This window comes from Zootoca vivipara, chromosome Z2 (genome assembly GCF_965207765.1).
Source record: "Zootoca vivipara chromosome Z2, rZooViv2.hap1.1, whole genome shotgun sequence".
NCBI classification, from domain to species: domain Eukaryota; kingdom Metazoa; phylum Chordata; class Lepidosauria; order Squamata; family Lacertidae; genus Zootoca; species Zootoca vivipara.
Window position 1 is genome coordinate 1,464,206 of NC_142585.1, and position 12,574 is coordinate 1,476,779.

A 12,574-nucleotide genomic window follows, 5' to 3' on the forward strand; every position below is an offset into this window, starting at 1 on the left:
TTGAGAGGGTTGGTGTGGGGCTGTGGCAGGGCGGGGGGTGGGGTGGGGTGGGGTGGAATGTTGCATGGTGGGAAATAAGTGTGCAGTGCCATCATAGGAAGAGCAGGTGGCACCAGCTTCCCCCTTTCAAGGTGAGCTGACAGAGGCGGGGTCTGTTTGTCCAGGTGAATGGCGTCAATCTCCGGAACGCGACCCACGAACAAGCAGCAGCTGCCTTGAAGAGGGCTGGGCAGACGGTCACCATTGTAGCCCAGTACAGACCTGAAGGTAGGAAACTCCCAGGAGGGACCCCCTCCAACCTGCCCCCCCCCCCCGGAACCTTTCACAAGAACCAGGATTGCCCTTTGAGTTGTGTGCCCTGGTGCCAAGTCATATTCGGCCAAAGTTCTGAGAGGACAGCCAGCCTTCTGGGCTGGCAAATGCTAGGTGAGCATGCCTCCAAGTCAGGATTTGCTGGTTTATTTCATTCCTATCCCACCTTCCTTCCCAGGAGCTCAAGGTGGTGCACAGAACTCTATCCTTCCCAGCATTTCCTCACAATAACTCTGTGAGGTAGGTTAGGCTGAGAGGCAGGGACTAGCCCAAGGTCACCCAGTGAGTTTCATGGCTGAGTGGGGATTTTAACCCTGGGCCCTTTAACCTGGAGTCTCTGCAGTGCCTGAGATTTGTTGAAAGAAGGAACTGGCAGATTGGCAGTGCGGGGATGTGGACTTTGGCCTTGGTAATCACACTGCATGTTCCTAGGCTGGAAAAATAAGGTTGGATCTCTGTAGCTCAGGATGGGGAACTATTGGCACATGTCCCAATTAATCCCCCCAAACCATTTTCTCCATTTGTGATACTGAAAAGGAGCAGGTAGAGGCATTGCTGCCTTGGCTGCTTATCCGAGCCCCACCAGCAAGCTCAGCCAGGTTGCCAGTCCCCAAAGAAAGCAGGGTTGAAATCACTTCCCTACAAATTTGCCTCAACTGCTTCCTGCAGGGATTTCTCCACAGGGAAGTCAATGGCACAGAGCTGAACCAGCAGCCTTGAACTCCCTTGCCCATCAGTTGATGGTTGGGGACTTCTTCCACCCAGTTTCTGCAGGGATCACTAGCCGTAACCGCAACACAAGGTTGGTGTTGCTGAGCATCACTTCTGGCTTGTATTATTATTATTATTATTATTATTATTATTATTATTAAATTTATTTTTATTAAATATTTTCTTCGTACATGTCTTTTTCAGGTTGTACATTCTTTCTTACAAATCAGTTACATTTGTTGTGAGACCTTAGTGTTGAGTACAGTATAAGGTTGGGGAAGAGGAGTGGGGAGAGGCAGGGTGGGGTGGTGAGGCTCGTATTCTTTTGTATAGCGTGCATGTGGGGTTTTGTGTCAGCGTCAGCTGGGTAGGTTCTCTTTCTATTCGTTTATTACATTTCCTTGGTCGTGTGACAGGAGGTGAGGATTGTTGGGTCAGGTAAGCCAGATTGATTCATATGATTCTTGTCGTCTTGTTGTGCTGTGTATGTGATAAAGGGGAGCCATACTGGGTTGAAGGCGTCCTCTTCTATTTGTCCCCATGTCAGTTTCAGTTTATTGGTTAGTTTTTCTAGTACAGTGTTACCTCGGTTTTTGAACGTCTCTGTTGACTAACGTCTCTGAACTCGGAACACCATAAACCCAGAAGTAAATGCTTCCGGAGGAGAGGGATGGGGTAACAGGTGCAGCGAGAAAGGGTAGGCAGATCTTGTGGAAGGAAGGCTGGAGGTGGATATGGGAAAAGGTGGGAGTGGGATGATTATGTAAAGATTATTTTTAATGGTTGGATATGTATGGTTTGAACTGGGTACGACAAATGGAATTCATTAGATTGTCCTGAGGATTCGGCTTCAGAAGTAGGGGGGGGGAATGATTTTAAATATAAAAGGAAAAAATAAAAATAAAATAGATCATTTATGATTTAAAATATATTGCATTCCTGATAAAAAATAATAAGTTAAGAGAAGAAGTATGAGATATAAATATGATGAATTAGAATTGAATTAAGGTGAGGATTTGGAATGAATAGAAATTGAATAAATAATTATATAATCATATGTATAAGGTAGTAAAATTGGAAATATGTAAATGGATATATGATGTATGAAAATAATGTGAAAACTGCTGTAAGGATAATTAATAGGGAACCCAGAGGGGGAGGGAACGGGGGAAGTCTAAAGATTTATGGTAATGGTTAGAATCAAGAGATTTTTCTTTTTTGCGTGTATTTTTCTTTTTTCTTTTTATATTTTTGTTTTTTGTTTTTTATGCTATTTCTTTTTTCTTGTTATTAATGGAAAATGAATAAAAATTACTTTTAAAAATAAGAAGTAAATGCTTCCATTTTCGAACGCACCTTGGAAGTCGAACTTCTGAGGCTGCTTCCTGTTTGAGTTTTCCGTTTTGAGTTTTCCGTTTTGAGGCTTCCATATTGAGTTTTTGGTTTTCAAACGTTTCAGAACTCGAATGGTCTTCTGGAACAGAATACGTTCGAAAACCAAGGTACCACTATAAGGCTGTTTACCATACAATTTGATACCATTGGCTCATGTTTACTCCCGACAGATCTCTCCAGTGTCTGGCTATGAGGCTTCTGGCTGCTGAGAGTAGGGGGTTATGAGCTCCTTATCATGTGAGTGGGCATTATTAACTTGGACAATGTTGAGTAAGGCCAGTTCTGGGGTGACTTCTAATACCTATTTAGTTATTTTGCATATCTCTTGAAGGACTGCTATTCAGAAGGGTTGAATTTTAGGACATTCCCTCCACATGTAGAGGTGCAGCCTCTCCAACATCTTGGTAAGGTTCTTGAGCGTATCAATGCCAGTTTCCGTGGTGTTAAGTACCACCTATAAGTGAGTTTCAGAGAGTTTCCTTATTTTGGCTGATATGGACAAAGGGAGGTTTAGAACACATTCTAATCCATTGAGTGGGATTAATTTCATAGCCTATGGCATGCTCCCATTGTTGTTTGACTGTGTCATGGTTTGTGGAATTTTGGAGCAGCATTTTATATATTGTGGAAACAATCCCTTTGCCATGTCCCCCTGCTGTCAGGAGAACGTTTTCGAAGCTGATCAAGGGCCCCAGTGGCTGCTGATTTTACTGCTGGATTGTTTAACAAGCCATGTACCAGTAGTTGATGGTGTGCTAGCCAAGGTTTGTCTTGGTTTGTCTTTCCCCTAGCTTGTCTTGTATCTTTTGTGTTGGTACGGGTTTGTTGTTTTTGTAGAAGCCTTCTAGACAGTGTATGCCTTTGGCTTGCCATGTTTTAATCTGGAGGTTTTGTGCTGTGTGTTGGAATAGTAGGTGATAGGCCAGGGGTGTTAGTGGGGATCGAGATAATTTGCCTATTTTTCCCTTCCATGCTTTAAACGTGGACTGTGTGAACCTGCTCTGGCTTGCTTTTTATTCTTTTCCTGCCACTTTCTTTGAGTCAGGAACTTAGAATCATAGAGTTGGAAGAGACCACAAGGGCCATCCAGTCCAACCCCCTGCCAAGCAGGAAACACCATCAAAGCATTCCTGACAGATGGCTGTCAAGCCTCCACTTAAAGACCTCCAGAGAAGGAGACTCCACCACAGTCCTTGGCAGCAAATTCCACTGCCGAACAGCTCTTACTGTCAGGAAGTTCTTCCTAATGTTTAGGTGGAATCTTCTTTCTTGTAGTTTGAATCCATTGCTCTGTGTCCGCTTCTCTGAAGCAGCAGAAAACCACCTTTCTCCCTCCTCTATATGATATACTTTTATATATTTGAACATGGCTATCATATCACCCCTTATCCTTCTCTTCTCCAGGCTAAACATGCCCAGCTCCCTAAGCCATTCCTCATAAGGCATCGTTTCCAGGCCTTTGACCATTTTGGTTGCCCTCCTCTGGACACGTTCCAGCTTTTCAATATCCTTCTTGAACTTACTTTCAATGGGAAAGTTCGCTTCGGTTTATGAATGCTTCGGTTTATGAACAGACTTCCGGAACCAATTGTGTTCATAAACCGAGGTACCACTGTATGGTCCACCACGGCATGAGCCCTGCAAGGTGTGGGGCTGCAGGTTAGAGAACTTAAGGAAAGCCTGGCTGCTAGTTGATGCCAAAAGCTTTTCAAGTTCAAGCAGACCAACAGATCCCTGTTGGAAGACTGCAGGCAGGACCAGAGGGCTCTGATGACTTGTGATTCTGGTACTGCCTCCAAGGATGGAGGGAAACACAAAGATCTCAGCTACCGGTAATAGCCCCAGAGAGCTTTATATTCCATTCCTGTCTCTGTGACCCCTGTCTGGAGAATGTACTTGGTCCCTCTTTACAATTCAGCCATATAGAGGCCAGCCCACGCATTAAGCAAGGCGACGATCCACAGCGGCAGCAGATCTTAGTCTTTATTCTCCCCTTGTTCCCAGTGTAGACCTTCACTTGTCCCTTCTTCGTTGGAGGGGTGTGTGCGCTATTTTGTGGTTCACCTCAGGTGCCAAAATGTCTTGCACCAGCCCTGAGCCATGTGTTTTGCAAATGTTGTGCCTGATCCTTTGCTGTTGCTTAGAGTTGAGTATCCCCACCCCCCTCCCAATTTACTTATGAGTTATGAAATTTGTGTTTTGTTATTAAGAAATGGGATAAAAATGCTTTTGATAAACATGTGGGGTGGAAGGGGTGACGCTATGAATGAGAAGGGTTTCACGTTGAAACAGCAACAATAATTGGACTTCAGAGTTTTATTGCACAGGAGGCAGTTAAAGGTAAAGGGACCCCTGACCATTAGGTCCAGTTGTGACTGACTCTGGGCTTGCAGCGCTCATCTCGCGTTATTGGCCCAGGGAGCCGACGTTTGTCCGCAGACAGTTTTTCCGGGTCATGTGGCCAGCATGACAAAGCTACTTCTGGCGAACCAGAGCAGTGCACGGAAATACTGTTTACCTTCCCGCTTGGAGCGGTACCTATTTATCTACTTGCACTTTGACGTGCTTTCGAACTGCTAGGTTGGCAGGGGCTGGGACTGAGCAACAGGAGCTTACCCCATCGCAGGGATTTGAACATCCAACCTTCTGATCAGCAAGCCCTAGGCTCTATGGTTTAACCCACAGCGCCACCTGCATCCCTACCGTGTTTCTCTGAAAATAAACCATACCCTGAAAATAAGCCATCGTGATAGGCAGTTTAACCTTGTAGGTTAAACTGTACCATACTTAATAAAAAGAATAAGAAATCCCCTGAAAATAAGCCACCGTTGTTTTTTTGAGGAAAAATAAATATAAGATGGTGTCTTACTTTTGGAGAAACACGGTAATAGTCTTGTTTTAATGGTTCAGTGATGGGCGGGGGGGGGGGGGTTGGAGTTGCCATCTTTCTCCCGCCCGGCTTTCGGTGCCTCAAACAGCTGTATAGCAGGAAGAAGTTCCACAGGTCAAGCTTTCCAGAGGTTTGAAAATGAATCCTGGGGGAAACCGCATCTCTTGCTTTATTTGCCTGCTGCCTAACAGTTGCACAGGAGCTGTGGCAACCATCTCCCATTAGCTCGTATGTATGCCTAGGGCTTGCCAAAAAACGGTGTTTCCGTGCGCTGCTCTTGTTCGCCAGAAGCGGCTTAGTCATGCTGGCCACATGACCCGGAAAAACTGCCTGCGGAAAAACATTGGCTCCCTCAGCCAATAACGCAAGATGAGCGCCGCAACCCCAGAGTTGTTCGTGACTGGACCTAATGGTCAAGGGGCGTACCCAGGATCAAAACGGGGGAGGGGAAGAGAGGGAAGGAAGGAGGGAGGGAAGACAGAGAAGGGAGGGAGGGAGGGAGGGTTGGTGTGAGAGAGAGAAGGAAGGAAGGAAGGAAGGAAGGAAGGAAGGAAGGAAGGAAGGAAGGAAGGAAGGAAGGAAGGAAGGAAGGAAGGAAGGAAGGAAGGAAGGAAGGAAGGAAGGAAGGAAGGAAGGAAGGAAGGAAGGAAGGAAGGAAGGAAGGAAGGAAGGAAGGAGCTCCCGTCCGCCCCCCACCCCCAGCTCAGGCAGGCTGCTCCCCCCCTCCCTGTCGCTGGCTGCAGCCGCGGAGGGGGCGGAAACAGCCCGATTTCCATAACCCGCAGAGACTTTCCACCTTCAGTTTTCGGAGGGGAAAAGTGCGGGTTATGGTCCGTAAAATACATTATTTTTGCCCCCTGCCCCTCGCTGGGTACGCCCATGGGTCCTTTACCTTTTTTTGCATTAATACGCATCCAATGTGGGGGGAAAGGGTCTGCGGACACAGGGCGCAACAGAGTTATTGGAGGATAGGCGCTAGTCATTGCGGAGGCGGTCATTGATTGACGTGTCAGAGGCGGTGGGTCAGTAGACGGAGGTTGAGGTGAGAAGCAGGGACGATGACCTTAGCGCTAAGCGGAGTATCGGAAGTGGCACTTGGAGGAGGAGGGCGGGGCCGTCTTTGCGGCGGGGTTGGGATTGGTTCCTGGACGTACTCGTAACCGGCGGGCGGGACATGTGTGAAGGAGCGCAGGCTTGCGATTGGGCGGGCGGGGGGGGCAGGCCTCAGTGAGAGCTCGCGCGGCGATTGGGCAAAGGCTCGGCACACGGGAGGGTGGCGCTTGCGTTGAGGAAGGGCCTCCCGCGACTGGACAGAGCGGGGAGGGCCGGGCCTCCAGTTGGACGAAGCCGGCTGCGGAGGCGGGGCTTCGGCGTTCCCGCCCGTGCGGGTGGCTTCGCTTTGTGCGATGCCCAGGGGCCCGGCCAGGGTAGGGTAGGGTGGGCTGGGCGGTGGGTGGGTGCGTGGGTGGGTGGGAGGAGCTGCCGCTAATGCGGGAAGGCGCCGCGGCAGGTAAAGGAGGATCCCTTTTTGAAAAAAAGAAGCCCCGCTCCTGTTGTAAGTGAAGGAATAGACAGCGGGGGGGGGGGGTGAGCGCCCCACAGAGTAGCCTGGGAGGCGAGTGAGCGCCTGGCCCCGATCCCTGTCGGCGGCGGGGGGGCGATCGCGTTGAAACTGACCGCTCCTCCCGGACTGTGGCCAGATGGCCCCGGCCGGCGGTGTCCCATTTATTCCCTTAAGTCTCCTTGAGGCGATCCGCCTGCGAGCTCCCTCAGGCTCAAGGGTGTGTGGGGTGTGTGTATAATAATAATAATAATAATAATAATAATAATAATAATAATAATAATAATAATAATGCTATTACTGTTGTTGTTAAGCCAGGCGTTTGCGGGAAGGGGGCGGGCGGCACATGCTGGCGAGGGGTGATTCGAGCGCCTCTCCAAGGTGGATTTAATTACAGGTACTTAACACTCAGTCATTCTGCGGCGGACCCTGCCTTTTCTACTCCTTTCTTACTCCTCGGGAAGGTTGAGGCGACGTATCTGTCCTTTTATCTCCGCCTCTCTCTCTCCCCCGCCCCGCGCGGCTCTCCAAATGCAGCAGCCCTGCGAGGTAGGCTGGGCTGAAAGAAAGGGCTCTCTCACCCGTGGCTCGAGTAGCCCCAGCAAATAAGGTGAGCGATTTCGACCCTGAAGTCCTCCTTTGGGATGCTTAGCTGCTGCACTGCACTGATGAGTGTATGTAGTTTGTGTGTGTGTGTGTGTATGTGTATATATATGTGTGTGTGTGTGTGTATATATATATGGCATGGTTGTTGTGAATATGGTTAATCGCCCTCTGCCAGCTGGTGCCCCTAAAGGAGCCTTGTGGCGAGTCAGACCATTGGTCTATCTGGCTCAGTTTTGCTTATCGTTATTAATTTGTATACTGCCCTTCATTCGAAAATCCTAGGGCAATTTGCAACACAGAAATAAAAAATGAGAGCACCAGAAAACATAATAAGATAAAAACAAAACAATGCCCCCCCTCCCACAAACACGTTTTAAAGGCCACAGGACGTTAATCAGCCAAATGCCTGCTTGGCACTGACTGGCAGCTGCTGGTCACTGAACTACGTTCCTTTCCTCCCAGGGAAGGGACAAATTGAGAGGGAGGAAACAAATTGGCTTGCTTGGACCTGAGAGGCAATCTCGCCCTTCTGCAAGTCCCCTTTCAATCTGTGCTTAAAAAAAAAAACAATGGCAGAATAGGTTGCATGGCAAGCTGGAGGGAGGGCAGGCTGCAAAGGATTGTAGGTGGCTAACTGAGGCTGGAGTTAAGAGAGGCCAGTAAAAGAGGCCGGTGGCAGCCAGTAGGGATGACGGTTGGTTCTACAGGTTCGACTAGCAGAGACCAGCCTTTCCTGTGTTTGGAAGTAGTACCCAATGGCAATGAGCTGAAGGAGCTTCTTGGGGGACCACTGTGCCCATGAATAGCCTTTGCATTGTAAGGAACAGTGCCTCCTTTGTCTTGTGCCAGGCTCAAGCTGTATAGTGCACATAAAGGCAACAGGTGTCTCCTTTTCTTGGAGAGCTTAGTCCTTGCAATTGGGATTAGTGTGTGGCCTGCGTCCAAGTGTGTGTGTGGTGTAGCCAGTGGTCTGTCTTGGTGTATGTACTTGGTGCAAATTTGATGTGAGTTGTGGGACTTGGTAGTGTTTGAATAGTGGTTGTGCTATTCCCAAAGAGAATTTGTTACACAGTCCGTAGTCTTCCCCTTTCAAAACCAGTGGCTATTCAATGCCTGTGATAAATATTTGGTTGTAAAGCTCAAGAACTGACTAGGAGTAGGGACCAATTTACAGTATTTTGGGCAGAACTGTGGTTGTTGGTTACCTGTCTTTAATCAGATCCTTGCTGAAAGATTCAAGGATGCAAAGGCTGGTTGCAGTATCATTAGTTATGTATACAGTATAGTATTTCACTGACCGAAGCCAGCCACTTTCAGATTGGAGTAAGTGGCTAGGGAGAAGGAGCTGCTGATCACAAAGAGAGAGAGAGAGAGAGAGAGAGAGAGAGAGAGAGATGGCCAACTGAACACTGAACTTGTGCTTGAATCACACTGAATGCAACAACATTTTAAAAATAGGAGGTTGTGTATTTAATCCCCTCACAAAGTAGTAGCGGGTGGGGTGAGAGCAATCGGAGCTAGCTGTATTAGACCGAGTAGCAGCTGCTAAGGTGAGTAATCCAGAGATTCTCCAGAGAAAAACCTGAACAACTGGGATTTGCTGTTTCTGAGCTTTGCATGTTACTGACCTCTAGCTGCACTTAGTTCAGGAACTTAAATAGTGCACAGCAAAAGGTGTTGCCTGACAGGGCCTCACCTATTTTGTCACAGGTGTCTTCCTGTTTTATGCATTATTTTCTCTAGGAAGGGTGTCTGTACACTGTAACTTGGTCATGGATATTTTCTGATCCTGTTCTATTCCACTACATTCCTCCTTAAAGAGGGTGTGGAAGAAATTCTACAAGTGCTGCAGGCATACCTGGTAAGGGAGAGAGAAAAACTGAACAGGGAAGAGCTGCCAATTACAGCCATCACTTGCTTCTGTGTAGTGACTAGTCCATGATGTGTGTTGCCTCCCAGTGCAGAAAGGGAAGTTGGTTTGTACACTTGTATTTCAGGTTTCATTTGCAAAGTGAGATTTAGTAAAGTAACCTGAGCCACAATGTGGGTTGGGTGCTTATGTTCAGCAAAAATGGAGCTGGAGATTTACAGCAGCTGCTAGCTAAATGTTAGAAATGCCATTTGGCTTTGAAGTGTTTGGCCTTACTGAACTGTATAATATGTTTAAATGACAGCTCCATTAGTATCCAGACTCAGTGTGAAAAGGAGCTTTGTTATTTTAAATGTCATCCATCCTGAAGAGTATAGCACCAGAGACCTCTGAGAAAAGCCAGCAGCATCTGAAGGTATGCAAACATTTTGCTGTTCAGGGCCTTCTGAAGCTATGTTGCTCCCAGCATTTAGTTTTTGGGCTAGTGGGAACCTGTCTAAAACCAAAAAGACTCTGTGGTGGCCATGAATGTAAGAGACATACTTCTGAGCTTGTGGAATTCTTCATTACTTTAGGGCAGATGGGCTTTGTAGCTGAGGGCCAACTGGGTGGTTAAATCAAAAGTTTTAAGGTGGCAACTTTAAAAAACCCAATTTTAGCATAGATCTGAATGTCTCCTTCCTGCAGTTACATGATACTGCATTTCTAAGGCAGTTTAACATGCACTTGTGTTAGCACTCAACATATAAATAAGAGGAACCCTCAAGCATGGATTGGCATTACTGTGGGTAGAACAGAAAATAATGGGATTGTAAAATAGCAGTGGAACTTCATGTACAATTGGCAGTGTGTGAAGACTGGGCAATGGAATATTTGGAATGCAGTTGAATGCATTGAAGTAGTGGAGATATGAACTGACCCATAAGCTGTGTTCAGCCTTTAAAATACCCATGCCCGTATTTGTTAGCCTTTGAGGGATGTGATCATGCAGTAAAAGAAGACAAACCCCTTACTGTCAGAACCTGTAGTTTTTCTTGATCTGGTTTCTTTTCCCTGCTATAAGATTGAGTGAAGCAGTGCCTTTCAGTCTCCGGAAAGGGATCAAAGAGTGGTCTGAGCTTGTCAATGATGGTATAATTACTGTGAAAAGCAAAACAAAAGTTCTCACTTGCTCCCAGTACCCTGAGCATATAACCAGAGCAATTAGTGTAGAAGGAACATCCTGATACCTCTGTGGGACTATATGGCTAGCAAAACTCAAGTGAAAATAATTTTAAGTGGATAGTTTTTAGTCTAAACTTCTCAAAGAAGATGGGCAGGATATAAATATGTCTTCTAACATAAGAAGCAGGCATTACCTTGGAATTGCAATCCCTCCTTCAGGGTGTAGTGATTCTAATGGCACTGCACATAAGATATGGCATCAAGTGCTACTTTGAGGCTTACTGTTCAGGAATAGACACTGTAGATAGTCAACAAGATCTCTGTATCTGAAGAATTGTGCATGCACACGAAAGCTCATACCAAAATAAAAACTTAGTTGGTCTTTAAGATGCTGCTGGAAGGAATTTTTTATTTTGTTTCAACTACGTCAGACCAACACGGCTACCTACCTGTACTGTATGGCCAAAACTGTCACAAGGATAGTATTTTCTTAATCTTTTAATTGTATTGAAACTTGCAGTTATTTCAGGGAAAAGATTCATTTATTCTTTGCTGCTGTCTTACAATACAGTGTGAGCCTGATAGGCTAACAGTTCTGCCTTTAGAAAAAGCAGTCTGCATAATTTTATCACAGTGGGCAATTCATTTCAAGCATTGATGATGAAATTGTATACTGGAGGTAGGAGGTTTTCAATCTGCTCACTTCTCAGGCTTGCATTTGTGGCAATTCTGCTGTGTTCAACCTGCAGCTAAAATGCTGTCAGCTGCAGAAAGGAAGAGATTAACCCTCCCAGTCAAAATGCACCTCTCTGTCAACTTGAGCTGAGTGAGTAAACTACTGTGGTTAGTGTGGGATGAAAAACCTTCATGCAGCTTGATGCTCAGCCTAATACTGAAGCTTTGCAGCCAGTTAGAGGTTAATATAGCAACTGCTTCCCTTACTAGCTGGGTTTACCATAGAAACAAATCCAGGAGAGTGGGGGTTGGGTTTACAGCATACACAAAACCATGGCATCAAAAACTAAGTGTGGGGGTTGATATGTGGACAATAGCCCCATTGATTCCAATCCAATAGCACTGAGGAACCTGAGGCTTTGAAGACCTTGGAACAAACAGATTTCTCCTGACTGGGTTAGGGGTAATGACACCCAGGTTCTTGAACTCATTTTGAACTTTCAGAAGCATTTAGCATGTTTTTGGCCATGGATAGAAGATACCAGTGCTGGGCTACTTTTTATTTCCCAGAAAGCATTTGATAAGAGTTAAATTTGCCTTTTGTTGAAAAAGGGTGCAATGCAAGTTTTCTGCCCTCTCTTCCCCAAGGCTCACTGCTGTTTGGAAGGTTTATGACAGGCATCCCCAAACTTCGGCCCTCCAGATGTTTTAGACGACAATTCCCATCATCCCTAACCACTGGTACTCTTAGCTAGGGATCATGGGAGTTGTAGGCCAAAACATCTGGAGGGCCGCAGTTTGGGGATGCCTGGTTTATGATCTCTTTTACTGAAGTTCCAGCACCTACATTTTGTTCATTTGAGAGGCTTCTACCTTGTTCACAGCCCAAAGTTATTGAGGCAACTTACAAAATGTTTTAAATACAATACAGTAAAACAGACAAGAGTTGCTAGGGAGAATTAAAGGTGTATACAAGTTTCTCCTTGCCTGTTTAATCTCTGGATTTCAGTATCTCTCTGAAGAAATAATCCCAGTGCAGATATTACTTCATACTCAGTCAGTTGCTAGCTCCTCACAGACCAAGTCTTTCACATCATGCTGCTGCTATCTCTCATAGTTAATGGCAGATGCAAGAGGCAGCAGGGGAGTAAAAGTGTTTACAAGCTTCATTCCAATCCTCAAGGTGCCACAGGATTTTAGCAGCTTGTGCAGTACAGTAGTTCAGAATGTGAACTTGATTTTGTAGCTGTTGAAGCAATAGGTTTCCAACACTATACATGGGGGAAATGAAGGTGCGCCCTCTTTGAATTTTGTGGTTTTACATATGAAGACATAATAGCAATCATTTGTTCCTTAGCAGGTCTTAAAATTAAGCAAATACAACCTCAGA

General features: G+C 46.1%; 1 protein-coding gene across 17 annotated transcripts in view; it reads left to right on the forward strand.

Annotated features, from left to right (window-relative positions):
* DLG3 (discs large MAGUK scaffold protein 3) overlaps window positions 1-12,574 on the forward strand; it is a 158,202-nt gene that overhangs the window by 104,651 nt on the left and 40,977 nt on the right. For 8 of the 17 annotated variants that reach the window (XM_088665175.1, XM_088665180.1, XM_088665176.1 and 5 more), the window contains one exon: window positions 165-267. In XM_088665175.1, the coding sequence (XP_088521301.1) occupies window positions 165-267 (103 nt within the window). Of the gene's footprint in view, window positions 1-164; window positions 427-6,648; window positions 6,864-7,411; window positions 7,480-12,574 lie in introns of those variants that run through there. The other 9 variants (XM_088665171.1, XM_088665178.1, XM_088665172.1 and 6 more) reach the window with 3 other exon arrangements.